This window comes from Photinus pyralis, unplaced genomic scaffold (genome assembly GCF_008802855.1).
Source record: "Photinus pyralis isolate 1611_PpyrPB1 unplaced genomic scaffold, Ppyr1.3 Ppyr1.4_LG5, whole genome shotgun sequence".
Classification (NCBI taxonomy): Eukaryota; Metazoa; Arthropoda; class Insecta; order Coleoptera; family Lampyridae; genus Photinus; species Photinus pyralis.
Window position 1 is genome coordinate 35,041,502 of NW_022170596.1, and position 20,872 is coordinate 35,062,373.

The following is a 20,872-nucleotide window of genomic DNA, read 5'->3' on the forward strand; positions in this document are numbered from 1 at the left end:
GAGGTATTTTCTGTATGTTCAAAATAGTTTTCTCACATTGGTTCTACGTTTCATTTGTGTTGCCTATACCTACGTTGAGTGATTTATGGCCATAATTTAAGCGGAGCTTAGCTTTAAGTGTAGATTAAAATTAATGGCAACAATTATTGCGATATATTTTTTTCTTGATTCAATAGCAAATATGTAACCGTTTTGGATCATATATTACACCGATTTATTATTCGTCTAACTCCCTCGCTCTGATTAATATAACTGAATATGATCTAAATTCCCGACATCTAGCTGCCAAACATCCGGAATACATTAAGAAAACAATGCCCTAGAGAAACCGAACGACGCAGACAAGACGTTCTGACTTCCATCACGGTTTATGAATACAATTCCACAATTGTGAAATTGACCTTCTGACAAACTGTAAAGTTTCTTTGATATGTGATGCCTAATTGTTCTACCCTTAAAATTCACAACTTCGAAACAAAATTAATTGCACTTTGTGATCCTTCCACCCAGACTGGTATTTATGTTTCCCTCTTTCATATAGAACATTTTGAAACAAAGACAATAAAATAATCCCTCGTCAGTAATTCTAAAAAAATATAAAATACCTAGACAAGGCGATCATACTTAGCCTTTAGTATCGAGGGTTGGGAATAGTCCTTTGTGAACTACGTATATAGGTACTAGTTTCTTAAATTGGTATGCATTACCTATACCAACAATGATTGTTTATACTAGGAGGGCCCAGAGTAGTAATAAATACTAATAATCAAAAAATAATATCAAGTAATATTTTCAATCTTCCAATTTATTTATGTCTAATCTACCGGCAATGATATCTAATCCAAGTATGACTTTCAGATCACGATTGTCAGTTATCTGTGGCTTGGCGATTGGCTAATAAAGCAATAGGCAGACTACCTACATTTAGATCACTTGAGAAGGTGAGGTGGACCAATGTCAGGTTCATATTATAAGATATTGAAATGTAGGTCCGAACGATCACTCGACGATTGGATACATTTATTAAGTGCAAAAAAATATGTACAATTTACAATTAAAGCAGTTTAGTTATTCGTTTTGAAACCTAAAATGCCTTTAATGATATAATCCACCACGGTTCCGAGAAGATTGTGGGTTTCGGGACTGTTCACAACGCTGTTTAAGAAGTGATTTACTGCGTCGCTTACGGTTTTACTCAATTCCTCATCGTAATGGATTCCAGTAATTTTAAACTGGAATCGAAACATTAATATAAGATGCTATGCAAGTAGCATTAGTTACTTACATCAGCGCTTCCAATTGAGGTTATCACCTGGGTTGGTTTCAATCCGCCAAACAAATCGTAACCGATATTAACGGAAACGTGACCGTCCTTCAAGTTAAACCTAGGAATTCAAGTTATTAGTCACGATAATCCAAACTTTGGAAATCGATCTTACCCTGCACTGCCTTGCGAGAATATCCATGGAATGTTACAGTCGAAACGTTCAACTACTGCTACAATTTCTGGTAAACCAAACTCCAACTTCACCGTGCTTACTGGAAAACCGATGTCGACTGATAAATCGGCGAGCATGTTTGAGAAACCTTCGACGTGGAGGTTATTGACATTCACGTACATACCAAACATGTCGAAAAGTGTTTGGTTCTTAATATCAACCGGATCATATTGCTTCAAGAACGCCACGAAGTTGTCGAAGTGTTCTTTGATGAAAGAAAGATCAAGTTCGGTTCGCTCATTGGAAATTTGAGAATGGGCTGGTGATGGTACACTCAAGGTGGTACCGCATACTACCAGACATACAAAAACAATGAAGGATTTCATTTTGTAGCTAAAATATATACAATTCAGAAATGCATCACACACGTAGCTGCGAATTTTACTTACCGTTCTAGAACTTCCCAGCAACAAAAAGTGATCTTACTGTATTGTAGTGCTTATATATCGAAAGCAGCCACTTACTTGTTCAAGAGGACAACTAAGTAAATCTCTTTCTGATATTAAAAAAATTTGTGATAAACGTATCTGTTTTATCAACCCATCATTTATTTTAAGAAAGGAGCTCTTGTTTTGTTACCTACTGGGAGCGAAAACAGCGAAATCATTTAAACTTGAATTAATGATTACCTACTACTAATTTTTGATCACTCTACTCTTAATACAGGCCATTTGTGCTCAAATGGGCATCTAGCGGGAAAGTTGTGGGGTAGTTTTGATTTCTTTGATTCTATATGTTTTTAGGGGTGCTGAATCCGAATCTGAGGTTTGCCAACAAAATTTCATGACGCAACATTGAAAAAAATACAAAAGAAGTTGAAAAAGATATTTTTTGGCAGTTGTGCTTAAAACTTGAAAACTATCGACTTTTCGAAAATAACCCTCCTATTCAAAATGAAAGTACATACAATTTCCTACAGATTCCTCTATTTAGTTTTTTTCCTCGTTGAACCGTTCGGGCTCAAGCGCCAGTTGAAAATTGGCGTATTTCGGCTGTATCCGCAAATACCCATCTTTTATTATTATTTTGTTATTATTCTGTGCAAATATAAATCCGTACTTTTCATTGTCTACCGGCCTCCTCAAAAGATTTTATAACTGTTCCGTCTGGTATAAAACTCTCCCACTCCTTCACAGATGAGCCAAGGCCCATTACATCACCGTGTAACTGCGTTTGTAGTCTTGAAGTACTTCTCATGGCTCTGTATAGGAAAAGACATGAAATTGATAGAACAAACATTCTATAAAACTCAAAGTGTACGTGATTCTTCAGAACACCGGGGCAAGAGGGATAATGCCGTTGAATAGGAAATCAATAATACCCCTTTTGCCATTTGAATTTTTTGAATTAATAATGACCACAGCGCCACTTTTCCAAATTCAACAATAATTATTGAAACATGCTACGGTAGGGTCTTGTAATTTCTTTATCTGGTTCGGAAGAGAGTGGGAATAGTTTTAGATAGCACAGTATAGGTATTATATTATGAATAATATAATAATATGAGATACCGTTTTTCGTTAGAAATTAACTTTTCGTACCATTCTGGGCTACAATAAACAACTTGAACGTTATGTAAATGAAAAAAAATCACCCTTACATATAAAGTTCAAATAATAGTAGGTAAATGCAAGGAATTCACTTATTGACGACCCTTAATATTAATTTAGGGTTTTAGTGCGAAAAAATTATGTTTTGTGGAGGCAGCCGAAATACGGCAATTTTCAACTGGCGCGGCGCTTGAATCCGAACGGTTCATCGAGGAAACAAACTAAATAGTGGAATCTGTAGGAAATTTTATGTACTTTCATTTTGAATAGGAAGGTTATTTTCGAAAAGTTGATAGTTTTCGAGTTGTAAGCACAAAACTGACAAAAATATATCTTTTTCAACTTTTTTTTATATTTTTTTCAATGTTGCGTCATGAAATTTTGTTGGCAAACCTCAGATTCGGATTCAGCACCCCAAAAAACATATAGAATCAAAGAAATCAAAACTACCCCACAACTTTCCTGGTAAAAATATAATTTAACTGGATTATCTAGTGTAACCTCCGTTTTATCAATTGCAAATCTTTGAGGTACAATCCCTTGCCTTAAACCTATAGCTTTAAAATGTTCTTATAACTTTTATTCAGTTGATGCCATTTCGAATGCAACAGAATTAATACATTCATTGCTTCAGAATCTCACGAAAGTAGTTAGTTAAGTACCCTTTGGGACTTTTTTTGAAGAGAATTCTCTTTTATACAATATACGATATGAGAGTGAAACAGGCATTTCAAGTATCCATAATCGTTTCTTTCGTACATTTTCGTCTCTATAATATAGGTTGGATAAAAATGACGTCCTGCCAACGCTCAAAATTCATTCTAGTTTTGCCTTAGGAACATTCCAGTTTTTAATACTGGAATGCACTCGAGAATAAATTTAAAATTTCAGATGTCCTGTATGTAAAAAATGTGATCCTTTAAAAAATTGAGTTAGTTATAACGATTTACTTGAAATTGCACTTTTTCCAGGATATGCTATCCCACTAGGGAGGCCGATTTTTTTAGCGTCATCATGGAAGGTGTCCGAACGTATTCCAAAGGTCCTACTGAGTAATACAAATGTCCTAGTCAAAACTTAATTTTACTGTAGTGTATGGCGTATGGACTACAGTGGAGCTCCCACTTTTGTGGGATGAATTTTAATGATAAAAATACCAGGTATATATTTATTTCAGTTTTGTGAAGTGGCGATATTGTAACCGATGAAGTATAACTGAGGTGCAATTATTGCTAGTTGAATATATCTCCATAGGTGAGTGCTATTCCCATGAAAAAGAAAACTCTTTAAAAAATTGGCAAGAAAGGATTATCTCTGCCATTTCGATCGGTTAGATTTTATTTATATTTGGGGCATGTTATTCTTGTCTTAGTTAGGAACTTGTCTAACAATTATTTCTATTATAACAATTGTAGTCGCACAAGAGATTATCTACCAAATGACTTCAACTCATCAGACAAAAAAAAACCAGCCCTTTTATAGTGTCTATTTTGACTATTTAAGATATGTGAGATGAAAAAGTTGGGATTAACCTGACTTAAAGATATATGAGGGATGGTCACGTGGTGTCAATAAGTGCTCTCCCACATAGATTTCTTCCCTGGTTTTAAATGGTCCTTTATGCGCAATTGGTTTAACGTTAAAGTAGACTGACTTAATATACCTTAATATCGGTAACATTATAAGATATCTTGATTCTACAATCAGACAAAATTCTCTCTTGCAAATTTACACTTTCCTGTTACCTGAGGTACAAAAATAACGTATACTACACTACGGGACTAAAGTGCCTCTTATTACTTTTGATGATTGTTTATCTCTCAACAAACTACACCCTCGGGATTAAAAATTTACACTTTAGTTCTTAGTGAGCGTCACTTAAACAATTTATGAAAGCGTTAACAATGCTGTTATTAGGAAAAATAGCTTTGCATTCGTGTTCAAAATAGGGGTGCATTGCTCTATACCTGCTCGTGTAAAAATCTTGTTGTACATGTTTCGTGAATTCTAGGTGCTTCAATAGCAGAATCATTGGGGACGAAATTGTAAGGGGGAAGCGTTCACCTTCTAACTGCTAGATTTTTTTTACTAGCATCGATATACCTGTTTTGTATTTCCATTGTATTATTTATTCTTTTCCAATTCCAATTTACCCGTGTAGGGGCGGGCAAGAATAACCCTACCGCAGAGACACTGCGTGTCGTAAAAGGCGACTAATCAATGGTGATTTGACCAACAACCGGAAGTAGGGTTGTTTTAAGTTGTGGAGTCTACTCGTCCAGGTCACGATTCATCTACAGGTTGCGAGTATGAACTTCAAGTCAGAAAATAAGTAACTTCCATTGACATTTTGACATTTACACCCCTTAATTAAAACGTTATCCCGCCAGGTGACCGTAGTCTTGGGGATCGCACTGATGGTGTATTAGAGTTTTTACACTCAGGCAAACCCTTTTTTACCAGAGATGAGTAAAATAAAATTTAAAATGTATTGGAAATAGAAAATATAAGTTGCATTAAGAAAAATTAATGGAAATGTAAAATGAAAAGTGGTTTTTCTAATAGTTATTTTAGATGCAAAATATTATGTATCTTAAAAATGTTTAAAGTAAGCACAAATACATTCTGTATTGTAGGTAAAGATTATTAGTCCAACAACAAAGTTTAATCTACAAAAATTGTTTAATAGCAAGCTACCCCAAGAAGCACTTGGGAATGTAAAAAATCACATCGCTTTCCTCCATACAGTTACAGATTTCGATACAATTCCTTCACTATTTAATTAAGGCAAAAACCAAGCTTTTAAACTTTGCAATCGAACGACACTAAGCCAAAAGGTTTCTGCATTCAATGATACAAATTCAACTGAAGAATACGAGTATATTGCTCAATAGGGAGATTACTTCCTCAAACTGTTAATTAACGGGCGCGTTTCTTCAGATGACTGTAATGGAACTAGATTTACCTTTTATAAAAAAGGTTATAGCTAAACAACCAGTTTGTGGAAAGTTTGATCTCTTGGTACTACCACCAACATCTGGAGCAGCAAGCATAGTTATAGGGTTTTTCACCAAGTTTAGTCTTTGCATGGGATAGACTTTCCTGCTACTGACTGGGGAAGGTAGAAAAATATGCGCAAAATGCAATGGTGAAACATGCTGCAACATACTAGTTGAAGGGGACGAAGACGCGGATGTACAAGATTACTCATTTTATAATAGTCAACCCAACGAACCTGGACCCTCCACACTAGGCAACTAAACCGTTTGAGGTTTCGGTTTTTAGATATTAAAGTCAATTTTTTGGCAGAACTACTTTTTTATAGCTTCCACGATGGCCGTGAATGGTGGCTGTCCACCAACATGCACGTGCTGCAAGACTATAGAATTTTATTTACTTATCCATTAGGTACCTTCACACACATCTTTAGCTTTATATTTTGTATTTAGTTTGAATAAGCTAATTACCCTGGACTATATGGACTAGAAACCAATTTCGAAAGAAAATTCAAAGGGCTGTAACTTTTGAACTAGTAGCCCAATCTTGGAACTGTTTGAAATTACGGTTTCTACAGGCCACATTCTATAAGAAAAATTTTTTCCGGGTCGATCTGAGACAATTTTTTCTTCGGGGCTCAAAAAAAGGCAGAGTATAACCTTCCTTTTTTACCAAAAATCGACTGCACCAAAATTTCTCGAGAAAGCACTTTTTCTTATTAATTTTGGGGGCATGGAATCCAAAACAATTCGTACCTTTTCGATCAGACTTCTCAATCAAAAGTTATGGACGAGAAACCAATTTCGAAAAAAAATTCAAAGGGCTGTAACTTTTGAACTAGTAGCCCAATCATGGAACTGTTTGAAATTATGGATTTTCAGAGTCGATCTGAGACAATTTTTTTTGGGGCTCAAAAAAAGGCAGTGTATAACCTTCCTTTTTTACTAAAAATAGATTCCACTAAAATTTCTCGGGAAAACATTTTCTTATTAATTTTGGTGCGTAGAATCCAAAACAATTCGTACTTTTTCGATCAGACTATTCAATCAAAAGTTATGGACTAGAAACCAATTTCGAAAGAAAATTCAAAGGGCTGTCTGTAACTTTTGAACTAGTAGACCAATTTTGGAACTGTTTGAAATTATGGATTCTACAGGCCACATTCTATAAGAAAATTTTTTTTCCGGGTCGATCTGAGACAATTTTTTTTCGGGGCTCAAAAAAAGGCAGTGTATAACCTTCCTTTTTTAGCAAAAATCGACTGTACCAAAATTTCTCGGGAAAACACTTTTTCTTATTAATTTTGGTGCGTAGAATCCAAAACAATTCGTACTTTTTCAATCGGACTTCTCAATCAAATTATCTACTGCTACAGGGGACAGCAAATAGAATAGTTGAATTGTGACCCAACCAACGGCCTTCCAGTTCCATCGGTCTCTAAGCAGTTCAAAACATACCAAGTCGGGGGCATCCTCTCTTTCATAAACATATGATATGTAGGTAACTTATTTAGGTTAATTATTGATATACTATCAGTTATCTAAGATTTGGAAATTTGGAAAAGACCTTATATAAATACCTATTGTTTACTTTGAGATAGTCGAAGCTACTTAATTTGGTGCCACTATTTGTTGAGCTTCAATGCGAAATGATTTATAAACCAAAAAGTGTGAGACCTTATTTATCGGCGGGTTCGTCTTTGAGAGTTTTCTAGTTACATCGATTACCTACTTGTTTTTAATATCTACTAACGTGTGATTGCCTTTTTAGAAATAAATATGAGGCAAGATGTAGACGCTAACTTCATTAACACTCCACGTGGTTTGGGAAATTGTAAATCCACATACCTACTGCTAACATATTTGATTATCACCAAAATTTAGCCCAGAAATACAAAATTGAAACAATCAAATAAGTCCATACATTTATTATGCAAAGTTGCGTAAAAAATGCCACACAACTAAGTGTGCAATTTGATAATTCAAAATCAGGTATAACTTAGTTGCCCTGGTTCTTCATCACTTCTAAGACAATGTTAATGATGGTGTCCACAACCGTTCCAATAATTTTGTGGGTTTCCGCGCTGTTAAGGGTGTTGTTGAAGAAGTTATTGACTGCTTCGGTAATGGTTTGGCTCAATACCTCGTCGTTATTGAATCCAGTAATTTTGAACTAAAATAGCAACGTTGATGCGGGGCGTAAAGTAACAATAATATCTTACGTTTGCGCTTTCAACTGAACTCATAACTTGGGTGGGTTTCAAACCAGACATCAAGTCGTAGACGATCTCGACGGAAACACGGCCGTTCTTCATTTCGAAGCTAAATATCAAATTGATAATAATAGATCGTATAATTAACAACTAATTCTTACTTGGCACCACCTTCACCGAAAATGAAGGGGAGAGTGGATTCGAACTTCTCAACGGATCCTGAGATTGCTGGCAAATCGAATTCGAATTTCACCTTAAATTGGGGGAAAGTGATGTCAACGGAGAGGTCGGCCTTCATGTTTGAGAAACCTTCGATATGGAGCTTGTTGAGTTTAACGTACATTCCCATAATATCAAAAAGTGTTTGACTCTCAACATCAACGGGATCATATTGTTTCAAGAATTCTACAAACTTATCAAAATGTTCCTTGATGAAAGCAAGATCCATCTCCTCTCGCTGTCCCATCACTGGAGCTGGCTTGTGTACGCTGAACGCGGTACTGCATGCTAAGAAGCAGGCGAAGACAATGAAGGCTTTCATTTTGAAGCTGCAATAGTACAAGTTAGTAAAGCATTTGGAAATGTATATGCGACGATACACTTACCTTTTTGGAAGTCACCAATAAAAGTGAATTAACTGTGCTGTCGTGGTGCTTATATATAGGTACGCAGAAAATCATCTTGTCTACTACATACTGAATAGGCTTTCAATATCAAAAAAGTACTTATGATAACATTGATTGTCGAAACTTTATCAACGTAATCTCATTGGAACTTTTTACGTTAGAAAATGAGCGTGGCCTTGCTTTTGTTGTCTCCTCAAGGATTTTCAGTTTTTTAGTCTAAAACCATCAAATGCATTTAAATCCTGTTAAAGTGAAGAAATGAGGGCTCAACTATGACTTTAACTTCTATAATTATCGAGCGACAAAATGCTCCCAGCTCCTTAGTTGTCATTAAGATCACGTATCACAGCTTTGCAGAACTGAGCATTTTACTGCATATTGCTCTTGAGAAAACCAATGACGGAGAAAGATTCGAAAATTTGAAGACCCATTTCCCTTACTAAAGAGAATTAAAAAAAAATAAACTGTGCAGTCATTGAAACCCTGAAATGCGATATTAGATCTTTTTTCTGGAACATTCCGGTTTTATACCGTAGAAAATGCTCTACAATTTATATTATAATTTTCTCATTTATCGTTTGTCTAAAGGCCGACTTTTTTTGCAATTTCTTACTTTTATATATCAAAAAATTGCTTTTTTCTCAAAATGAGGACGAATCGGCACATAGTATACGATTGTGCATTTTATTGAAGGGAAGTTTATTATAAATTAGTATCCATAAGAAACATTATCCTGATTCTAATAATGCTACCTGCTAATCAGTATTGGGGTAGCTGAATATGAAGTGGAATGACATGTTAATATCTCACTGGTGAGTCACCAGTATGACTGCATAAAGCTAGTTCCTAGTAGATAATCATGACATGATTACTAAAGCGCCCTTTGAGCCCAGTTCTGTTCATTATGACAACTAATAAATTCCAGTTTTGACTATTCATCTTATTTCTAGGACCTTGGATGTAAAAGTCATTATTCAATGGCCAATTTGAGGAAAGTTGCTAAAGATAAAAATCTTGAACTTTGAATATTGCGACGTTATTTTTCTCAAAAATTTTTGAACGTATCTTCTTATCTGAGACTTTTGGAGACAATTTAGATATAAAAAATGAAATACTGGTAATCTTAAGTAGATTCTATACAAGAGTGTTTTACGCATCAGTTTTAGTTACGTTCTGTTTTGCAAAAATGAAACTGGTCTTTGTATTTGCTTGCTTCGCAATTGCTTGTAATGGCTTTGTGCTACAGGCGCGTCGTGATTACCACAAACAAAGACGTGGAGATGTCCGTTCAAATACCAATTTTGAATATATTATAAACATGTTGAATGAGACCATTGCTCAGCTCAAACACTACGATCCACTTGATGTCGAAAGCCGCACCTTCAAAATTGCCTCATACGATTTGACATTTAGGAATGTGCACCTTGAAGGCTTTTCAGGCATTAAGCATGATATTTCCAGCGTCGTGAACGGGGAATCGGGTACATTACAAATTAAATTAAATTTGCCGGGGGCGTCGGGTAGCACCAAATCATGGACATTAAACGCACCCCTCATCTTTGGAGAAGGTGACGCAAGGTATGTTTGCTTATATTTTTCTTGTGCATCACCTAAATTCTATCACTAGTTTCAGTGTACAAAACGCAAAGCTCTCTATTTCACTTCCCTATAGCAAAACGGGTGGTTTCGGAAAAGCAAAGGTTCATACGTCCATGGGAAAGGCGAAAGTTTCACTTACCGGAGTTAATAACGATGAGATTCTAAGTAAAAAAATTACTAACTTCATGAACTTTTTGTTGAATGACGGATTCAACCACTCGTTATTTCAGGACATTTTGGGAAAATTAGTGGATCAGTTTCTTAGTAAATTTCAAGAATTCATCAACTCTATGTAATATAATCTTGCACTATAAGATTAAATAAAGGTTATAAATTGTGAAATTTTTTCCGTAAATAAAAAACTGAAAACCTTTGCATATTATTTGCAATTTCCATTCCATTAGAAATTTAATTTGAAATTAATAAGTATGAAATACAGAAACAGAAAAACGAGACGAGGCGATATAATCGAAAACTGAGAGAATCTGGGGAAAAACGCCCTGACGTATCTTGTTCTATTTTGTAAATAATAATAAGAATTAGAGCTATATCGATGTGGTCAAAAAAAGTTTTTCCATTTGTATCCATCCCGTGGGTTTTCCACCTTTTCACTTTGCTTGAAAGTCAACCGATGGTGACGGTCTCTTCTAAATTGTTTTCAAAATATGGCATAACAATAAAATCTTTAAACACGTGGTGATAAGATATGCGCTCTTCACTTACAAATGCCAAGGATTTTTTGCGTGTTACACAATAGCACATGTAACTCAGGAGCTCGTGATGCTGCGACTTTCTGCAAATCGTTGCTGTTCCTGAGTCGTTGTAGTAGAGCAATCTGGAACAAATTGCTTACTTAGAATAATAATCTTATAGTCTTAAGTTTGAAATATTAGAATTTTTTTCAAAATTCGTAACCAAAAAGCTTCATTTTTTAGCCGCGTGAGACTTTAGACCTTTGAAGGTTAAACGTTGTTGATGGACAAAGACTTCAAAGGTGACGAATTAAATTTATGTGTAAGTTGTAACGCATATTTCTTGAACTTAAACTTCTCTTCAATTTAATCTAGGAATATGTGGTCAATCGAGCTTATTTATTTTATTTAATTTCACTGTAGATAATTTTTCCTCTATATTAACCTCCATCCATGTTCTCATTCAATGATGTAGGTAGGTACATAAATTGTAATTAAATTTATAAATCCTTGATACTTTTTAAGTTGGAGCCTTGCAAATTCACTAAACTTAAGACCATACGCTTAAGGCTGAGTGAGGTTAAAGTTAGGGTACGAAAAGGACATTTCAAATTGAATTTTCAAGTCTTGAGCGATTTAAGGTATTCAGAGTAAATGTTTCGTAGAATCTTCAAGCCTTCGACTTAAATTTAAAAATTACTGAATATTTGAAAGTTCGTATTACCGTCTATTTGAAACTTTTGAGCTTTAGAAGCGCAAGTCCCTACCTCGAATTTTACAAAGAGCAAGTTGTTTATAACAACATATTGAATGAATCTTTCGGAATTCATCGTCGAGATTTCAGATTTTTGTGCTTTTAAATTCTATACGCTAAGATGATTCTTATAAAATGAAGTTGAAATGACATGTCAAAGAATAGGTTGTACCCGCGCAATGCTACTTTTTTGTGGACGGATTTTTTGGTTAAATTACTGAACACGAATTTGGCTGAAGTAGGTAACTAATTTTTTCGGAAAAAGACTGTTAATGTGGAAATGCGCTTTTTGTAAATCGTTTACGATTACTTTTTGAACTTGTTATTATTATTGTGGTGAGGTTGTCTGTTTTTGAGCCTCCCGTGTTAAAAGATTTACAGGAAAAAAATATCAGGCTATCAAGGAATTGTTCCGATCTTTTTGTTTATCGTTACGCACAATATATTGGTTGCTGAGTATCTACCACCTTTCGGAATCCTGCGGATAGCCCGGATGTGTTTCGTACAGTTTTGGAGCTTTACTATTAATGTTTCTTTAGAGTGAGATGGAATAATTGGTGCGTTGGCATTTGAGTAACGCATTTTTTTTTTAATTTTGGATCAAATAGGACAGGAATTATCGTCGATTGTTTCCAAGGCATTATAGAAACAAAAACAATTTTCAGACAGAGCTGGGTAGAATACTTTCAAAGAGCATTTGAATACTAAATAGTAAATACGTTACACAAATCAAAGGTATTTGAATACTAAATACTTTTACGTCCAGCACAAGCGAATACTAGAAACAGATACATTGAAAAGTATTCAAATACTTAAAAAAATAAGTATTCAAATACTTTAGAATGTATTCGAATACTTTCAAAGGTATTCGAATACAGTAAAAAGTATTCAAATACTTGTCACTCAAATACATTAAAAATTTAAAATAGTATACTAGATAAAAGGCTTAATACTACTTAAAAAATCAAGTTATACTTTGTATGGGATTACCTTTTTTTATATTTCTATTGTTATATACAAATTTAAGGGGAGTAAAAGCGTATTATTATTATTATATAGGAGGTACCTACCAGGACCTTTCTTATACCAGTTATATCCTTAAGAATACGTGTACCAGTTTTCAAAGCGATCGTACGTCGTGCACATGATACGTACGCCTTTCTGAAATTAATCCTAACGATTTTGGAACAGATCCATTTTTGACCATCCGTTTGTCCGTGTGCATGATAACTTGTTTAGAAACGTGCGATCGCTTTGAAAATTGGTACACATGGTCTTAAAGATATAAGAAAGGTCCCTATTGTTTTTAAGTTACGTAGACTATCGAGTTTGGTATTCAGATGTATCGGATTTTTATATTTGATTTTGTGACAATGGAAACTTTCCCTAAACATTTCTAAATTGTTCTCAAATATTTGAATAACTTAAAAGTACTGCCTTTTTTTGAGGCCGGAAAAAAAATTGTCTGAGATCGACCGGGAAAAAACATTTTCTTATAGAATTTGGCCCGTAGAATCCATAATTTCAAACAGTTTGAAGATTGGGCTACTAGATCAAAAGTTACAGCCCTTTGAATTTTTTTTCGAAATTTGTTTTTTGTCCATAACTTTTTATTGAGAGGTCTAATCGAAAACGTACGAATTGTTTTGGATTCTACGCCCCAAAATTAATAAGAAAAAGTGTTTTCCCGAGAAATTTTGGTGTAGTCGATTTTTGGTAAAAAAGGAAGGTTATAACTGCCTTTTTTTGAGCCCCGAAAAAAAAATTGTCTCAGATCGACCCGGAAAAAAATTTTCTTATAGAATGTGGCCTGTAGAATCCATAATTTCAAACAGTTCCAAGATTGGGCCACTAGTTCAAAAGTTACAGCCCTTTGAATTTTTTTTCGAAATTGGTTTCTAGTCTATAACTTTTGATTGAGAAGTTTGATCGAAAAAGTACGAATTGTTTTGGATTCTACGCACCAAAATTAATAAGAAAAAGTGTTTTCCCGAGAAATTTTGGTGCAGTCGATTTTTGTTAAAAAAAGGAAGGTTAAGTATTCAAATACTATGCGAAGTATTCGAATACTTCTCAAAGTATTCAAATACCTTGCGAAGTATTCGAATACTAAATATTTGTGAAAGTATTTGAGTTGCTTCCATAAAAGTATTTAATTACAAAGTATTTGAATACTTTAAAGGATTTGAATACTAAAAAGTATTTACAAAATCGAATACTGCCCAGCTCTGTTTTCAGATTTCCTTTCTTGCGAAAACCGTGAAAACTGCCAACTCCTCATTAATTATATCGAGAGTACTTTATTTGGAGTTGCATTTTTTAGCATTAGCCTTTGTTTTTTTTATAGTTGCAAGGCGGTGGGTTGTTAGAATTGTTTTATCGAATAAAAGTCGTAGTTTTTATTTAGAACCTCCAACGTTAAATGTGAATCGCTAGAACAATAGTGTTTTTAAAAACAAAAGCTGATATAGGTGGTTCGTAATACGCTAATTAATAAGATAATTTATATCCAATCTTTATTAATCATAACTGATATGATAATGCTCAAATTAAATCATCTTAACCCTCGTTAATTTTATCGGTATAAGATCGTTGATTAAGTCTTCCACTGGTTTTGATATAAGTTTTCCAATAACCACGCCATACTTCTGTACATACCCTGGGAGGACTTCTGATATGGCCGAACTGATAATCTGACTGAATCCTTCATTGTTTAAAAGACCAGTCACATGAAGCTACAAATGAAGAAAAAAAATTAAAAAACAGCTCATTCTCAAATCAACTTACATCAACGGTATCCAAGTTGAAACCAAGATTTAAATCCTTAATTCCAAGTGGGCTAAAACTTGCGGCGGCTGAACAATTCAACACAATATTTTGTGACGTTAGTCTATAAGAGAAGTTTTAAAACGGCTTAGGTATCTCATAATAAAAATCCTTACGTCAAATTTCCATGACCATACAACGGGACAAAGCTGGCTTTCATGCTTAAGTCATATTCGCCAATAGAAACTGTTAAGTTTTCGAAAGCTATTACAATTGCAATAGTTGGCGGGAACATGGTCACTTTAAGCTCTTTGGCCACAAATTTTGAAATTCCATGCACTTGCATGTCCTTTGCCGTAAAATTCAGCCTAAAAATTAAATTTAGTACTAACTACAGAGAGAATTGCCTTGAACTTACCTTATGGTACCATTATCGATGGTCTGAGTTAGTTCAGGTATTATGTAAGGATCTTTCTTTGCCAAATCCGCAGCTACTTTGTTTAAGGTATTGTTGATTTGATCTTCAAGAAACCCCCTAGTAGAGACTAAAAAATTGTTTGTTATGCAACCTGGATGGTTCAACCTTTAGGCATACCTATGGGCACCACAGTGTTAGCTGAGGCGAACGCGAATATGGCAATGAAGTATGTTAACAACATGGTTGTTTGCAATAAAGTGGATCTCAATTAATTTTTTTTTGAATTTATACTTTAAAATTCGTGATGTCATGCTGTTTCCGATAAGATCCTAGGTTAGTAAAACCAATTTATAGGCACTTGGTGATAAGATATTAAATGCCAAGAGTTTTTTGCGTTTTACACAATATCAAATGTAAATGAAGAGCTCGTGATGCAGCGAAATTCTACAGATAGCTGCTTTTCCTGGTTTAGTTCTTTACGCAGCTTAGCGCAGCATTACTTTGTATTGAAGGGTTAGAAACAGTTATTATGCAAACATGGAAGGGGATTAACGCTGGTTTCAGTTGATGATGAACCAGTTTTATCACCACTACAAAATCCTCACGTGGTTCTTTAAACTCTTAAACAGTCTACACCAAGTGACGATGTCTGTTGTAAGGGTAACTCAAACCTCAATTACGGACTAACTTTTGTTAGAAAGCGAAAAGTTCCTTTATAAAATCATACGTACATGCCTATCATCGCCACGATACCTTTTTCAAATTTGTAAAGGCAAAGGAAGGTTCCCAAAAGCCTACAAATGCAATAATTTAATATTAGTCATTAATAACTCCGCTCCGCATAAAAGTTATAACGTGAATTTATCTCCGGCGAATATTGGGGATGTTCCAGTTGGGAAGAATTGACCAGCTTGTCCTACACGATTTATTGTGGACACCTAACAGCGATCTTTACTCGGCCCAAAAAGTATTCTCCTTGCTATCGAGTTTAAATTACCGGAATGACAGAGGTGGCCAAGTAAATGGTCAATGGGATCGGTTAATGGCGTGAAAAATATGCCGGGATAGGAATCGGCCAAATGGCTAGGTACGAAATAGATCACAATAATTATGACTACTATTTAGTGGTACCAGTTGTGAAAATATCTTATTTCTTCTAGATTATAACAAAATTGACCTTCGGTGATGTTGCAATTAATCAAGTACATATTTCCTTTATAGGTACATTATCGCGGATATCATTATCGAATGATTAAACGATCTTATGATAAGATTCGATTAATTGTTGCCAACCGATTGACAAATAAAACTATTGAAGTTAAAGTTTTGAAGTTAATAACATTAACAATACCGTTTTTGAAACTAGGAGGAAAATGCAATCAATAGAAAATGCTTAGGTATTAGATTCACATTCTACCGGACAAAGAAACTCAATGTTCTAAAATTCTGCATCGCTGGTTAATTACTGTACTGTATCTAGGTGCCTAAACAACCTAAACGAATTTACCTAGAAGCCTGTGTATATGGTATGGAAACTCAAGTTTAAGTAACTTAAGTACCCTTGTAAGATATCATGAGTACCTATGTTTTGTCCGATACTAAGCATGAGGGACCCTGAAACTAGTAGAAATAAAAATACCATAAATTGCGAAAAGAACTAAGCTTTACAGGCTGTTCGTTTTGGAAAACATGCAAATCTAACCAGATTCTTGCAAAAACGATTATTTTTATTTTTACGTGACAACATCACTACGAAAAAATTTCATTGCAAAAATTAAAGCTATTTTTGAAATGGTAACCATTATCGGCTACCCCATAAATAAAATGTCCTTTTTTTCAAAGAATCTATCGTACACCACTTACATTGGACAATAAATCATGGTAATTTTCTTAAATTTTCAAGTAGTAGATTATGACCATAAATAGGGAATATGCATGTGGTTTAAATTTACTTGATTCTTTCTCCCGCGATTATTTATTGTCCTGGCATTATACTTGAACCATTACTTTCTTATTTACTTTGTTGCAAAAAATGTTAAGTCAAAAGTGCAAAATAAGCGAACGAAATTCAAATTTGCGAAACGCATTACTATTGGACGAATGAAAGTGACGTCAAATGCCATGCGATCGCATTTTTTGTGTCAATATTCATAAGTAGTCGATTCAAATTACGGTTTGGGCAGATTGGGCTGGGTGTTACAATTTCACTCAACGAAATCAAGTGTATTATATGTAAAAAGATCCGCTGAATCCGAAAATCATACTCTCCCTAGCCGAAAACTCCCGGAATACATAGTTATGTATAAACAAAAAACGAAGAAAAAATGGCAATATGTCGTTTCTTTTCGCATTTGACTTCAATTATCTCGGTAACTATTGCTCTAAGGGAAAAAATGAAGAGAAATGAATTTGTTTAGAATTGAATTTTCTATAAGATACCTACAGTTGGTATTAAACGTTCATTTTCAAATGTTATTGTTTTTTATGGAAAAATATAAAAAAGCAATCCCGAAGATTGTCGTTTGGTTACTACTTATTACTAAGTAAAATTCATCCGATTCTTTTGAAAACCGTATATATGGTATGGTTTTTTAGCTTTTTCCATGGTTTGAATAGCTATTACAACTGAAAATCTGTATAAATATCTCAACACTAAAAGTAAACAAATACTGGTCGTGGCTTGTGACGTCATCCAGGGTCCGCTGGCGGCGTTCAAACACATCGAATAAAGTCAGTTTTAAATATTATTTTACAAGTTAAATTGAATTGTTCTAACAGTGTTTACACTTTTTACTATGTTAGAACGATGCAAAAAATTTAAAAAAATACATGCATATTCCCTATTTTGATAGATGTCAATTTTTTCTTGCAGTAATTGTTCCAACTACGCCGTCGAAAAAAATTCTTGGCAGATCAGCTTCCTAAAAATCGCGCGTTTGGAGGTGTGTCTTCAAAAAATGGTAAGTGTAGGAAAAAATGTCTCCCACGAAAGTTTATTATTCTCTGATGTAGAATAAAAAGTATAAGTGAAAAAATTAGTCACTCTACACTTTACCCTTAGGGGACACGTATGTGATAACATCATTAAATGGGCCTCTCCATATGAAGAATATTTTATGTAAATCATTCTTTGATATCCCCGCTAGTTTCCGCAATAATCGATTGTTTCAGTATAATTGCGACACCTTATATATAAATTAATTAAGTTACACTCAAACATAAGATTACAAAAGTAGTAGTCGCAAAGTTTACCACGACTTACAGGTCGGTAAAACTGCTTTTTTGAAAAGTATCGTATATTATATAATGGCCTGCTATTGGTATTAATGTAATGTACCAATTATCCGTATTGAAAGTGTAACTGTTGATGAAGTCACCACAACTTAAAAAATGGTAACACATCTGGTCCTGATCTTATTCCAGCTTTTGTGTTTGCTGAACCTTTAACTTGTATATTTTACCTTGCATTGGCTACTAATGTATTTCGCGGTAGCTGGAAAAATGCTAACGTTACGCCTGTATTTAAATCTGGAGACTCCAGCGATGTTGGTAATTACAGACCAATCAGCATTTTAAGCAACTTCGCCAAAATTTTTGTCTGAAACTTTATTAAACCTATTTAATGTTAGTAGTTTAGAGGATAGAAGAATCAAAGTAGTATAAATTTGCTATTTGCATTTTGTGCATGAAAAACTAGGTGGGTAAGAGGGAGTTTTACACTTAAAAAGTGCTACATCTTGTAGGCCCACATTTTCAACAACCTCCAGGCTTTTGATTATAGTAGGCTTGCTCGCCGTCCTCTGTGTTTTATATTCCAATATAGTGGCCTCATCTTCCAAAAAGATTAAGTTTAAGTTTCGACTTGCAGATTTAAGTTTAACCAAATAGTTGATGGTACCTACCTAAGTATTTCTCTCCTTACGTATAATGGTGGAAATCCTGATTCGGCAAAAATTGAAAAGATAGGGTTTGTACGGAATGCCGCTATAGCCATTTTGATGCCACTGGCGTGTACTCTGTCCAGTTTCCTTAAGTGTGTTTGGCGAGCCGAGGAATACACATAATCATCATAATCAAGGACGGGCCATACAAATGATTTGTAGAAGTTAAGGAGGCATTTTCTATCAAAGCCCCAATTTGTGTTCGATAAACACCTTAGGATGTTTATAGTCGTGTCCTGCATTTTGCTTCTAGCATTTCAATATGCCGCTTAATAAATAACGGAAGATTTTCTCTTAATCCCCATTGATGAAGCTTTCTAATTATATTATACATCCCTCTCAATATCAAAGGCAACCGCAATCATATGCTGCCTACGAAGAAAGGTATACTCAATAAGGACTAATTGATCTAGCGTCGAGTATAAGTGACGAAAACCGGTCTGTTGGGTAGATAGTAACGACTGTGTCTCCAATAACCACATCACCCTGTCATTAATCATCCTTTCCATTACCTTGCTCAAACAGGAAGTTAGAGATATAGGCACCCCGCTGGACCTAGCCCCCCCCCCCCACTATTGTGAATCAATTTAAGAATGGTATCCAATGTATGAGTTATTTAGGAGCTCTTCATATCGCAAACTTAAAACTGCAGAGCTCGCTTAAATCACTAGGAATCTAAAATTTCTTATGGAGTGGCCGAGTGTATTTGGATTCAGCCCCCCCCCCCCCCGGATCTTCTGTAAATTACTTGATTCTAAGGTAATCAGTGGAGAAAATTCGCAATGTTTGCTAACATTTCCCAATACATTGTTAATACATCTTATTATTGTTTCCTGTTATTTGTTTTAATCAATTTTACTGGTCAAATTTGATTGATACATTTTTATAATTACTAGGTAAACATTTACTAATTTAAAAAAAGTTCTTATCTTTTCAAAAAATAATTGTACATTTAGCGTATTCTTTCTATGCACGGCCCATGAAGGTTTTTTTCCGAAGAGACAAAACTGCTGGTGAAAATGTAACTAACACAATAACACATGCCTATACATATTGTCATTGCAGCCTATCTTCCATTTTTATGGGTAGAACCATATTCAGCACGAATAAGCATGAGATGTCACATGGACATCAAGCGATCGAATTTACTCCTTTTGGTCTGTAAGTATCGATATTGGCATCGCTTGTGCGGTATCATAATTCGGTTTTTTAAATCCTTAATTCAGTAGTGAAAATTAAAAATTTTTGACACACAAGTATTCCTCCCTGTTGATATCAGCTCATATTGAAACAAATATATACTGTGCACTGCTCTTGTGCAGATAAAGTGCATTTTTAAATCACGAGTCCTTCTCTTCCCCGAACTTCCTATTTTGATAAGGGTAAGAATGGGGGGAATTAAAACAACTAAAAGTGATGGGCGTCTGGTGCACCTCCAAGGTATAGGCTACTTATTGCAACAAATTCCGCCAATTATTACATTACATCGCCCTCGGAAACTTAAAAAAAATATATATCGTTGGATGTCAATGTATTTTTTTTTTCCATCTCTGCGACTAAAATTAAATACTTACTATGCTAATATGCTAATTTACAATAATGAAATTGTTTTAGAAAACTTACATCTGATACAACTTAACTCTATTTTTATGTTTCAAACGGACCTTTAAATAATGGGTCCATTTTATGATTACATTCGTTTTTTAACAAAATCTTATCTCCTACCTTATAATCTGTAACTACACTTTTCAAATCAGTAATTTTTTCGTCTGTACTTTGAATTTAACAAATTTTGTCTAGCATCTTGGCATGCTTGTT

The 20,872-nt window shown here is 34.5% G+C and overlaps 4 protein-coding genes and 1 non-coding gene across 5 annotated transcripts; 2 read left to right on the top strand and 3 right to left on the bottom strand.

Moving 5' to 3' along the window:
- Positions 1 to 990: 990 nt before the first annotated feature.
- LOC116172406 lies at positions 991 to 1,990 on the bottom strand. The gene is made up of 4 exons (XM_031489616.1): positions 1,889 to 1,990; positions 1,440 to 1,832; positions 1,286 to 1,385; positions 991 to 1,232 (listed from the first exon to the last, which is right to left on the bottom strand). The coding sequence occupies exons 2-4, from the start codon at positions 1,823 to 1,825 to the stop codon at positions 1,065 to 1,067; spliced, it is 654 nt and encodes a 217-aa protein (XP_031345476.1). The 5' UTR covers positions 1,826 to 1,832; positions 1,889 to 1,990; the 3' UTR covers positions 991 to 1,064.
- A 2,234-nt stretch (positions 1,991 to 4,224) lies between these two features.
- LOC116172876 lies at positions 4,225 to 4,362 on the top strand. The gene has a single exon (XR_004145795.1). It is a non-coding gene; the product is annotated as a U4 spliceosomal RNA (small nuclear RNA).
- A 3,596-nt stretch (positions 4,363 to 7,958) lies between these two features.
- On the bottom strand, positions 7,959 to 8,962 carry LOC116171760. Its single transcript, XM_031488740.1, has 4 exons — positions 8,864 to 8,962; positions 8,420 to 8,806; positions 8,268 to 8,367; positions 7,959 to 8,218 (listed from the first exon to the last, which is right to left on the bottom strand). The coding sequence occupies exons 2-4, from the start codon at positions 8,797 to 8,799 to the stop codon at positions 8,045 to 8,047; spliced, it is 654 nt and encodes a 217-aa protein (XP_031344600.1). The 5' UTR covers positions 8,800 to 8,806; positions 8,864 to 8,962; the 3' UTR covers positions 7,959 to 8,044.
- A 1,064-nt stretch (positions 8,963 to 10,026) lies between these two features.
- Positions 10,027 to 10,857, top strand: LOC116170172. Its single transcript, XM_031486396.1, has 2 exons — positions 10,027 to 10,462; positions 10,512 to 10,857. The coding sequence occupies exons 1-2, from the start codon at positions 10,071 to 10,073 to the stop codon at positions 10,777 to 10,779; spliced, it is 660 nt and encodes a 219-aa protein (XP_031342256.1). The 5' UTR covers positions 10,027 to 10,070; the 3' UTR covers positions 10,780 to 10,857.
- A 3,562-nt stretch (positions 10,858 to 14,419) lies between these two features.
- LOC116172711 lies at positions 14,420 to 15,368 on the bottom strand. Its single transcript, XM_031489972.1, has 5 exons — positions 15,291 to 15,368; positions 15,114 to 15,240; positions 14,872 to 15,063; positions 14,717 to 14,819; positions 14,420 to 14,664 (listed from the first exon to the last, which is right to left on the bottom strand). The coding sequence occupies exons 1-5, from the start codon at positions 15,352 to 15,354 to the stop codon at positions 14,479 to 14,481; spliced, it is 672 nt and encodes a 223-aa protein (XP_031345832.1). The 5' UTR covers positions 15,355 to 15,368; the 3' UTR covers positions 14,420 to 14,478.
- Between the last annotated feature and the right edge of the window lie 5,504 nt (positions 15,369 to 20,872).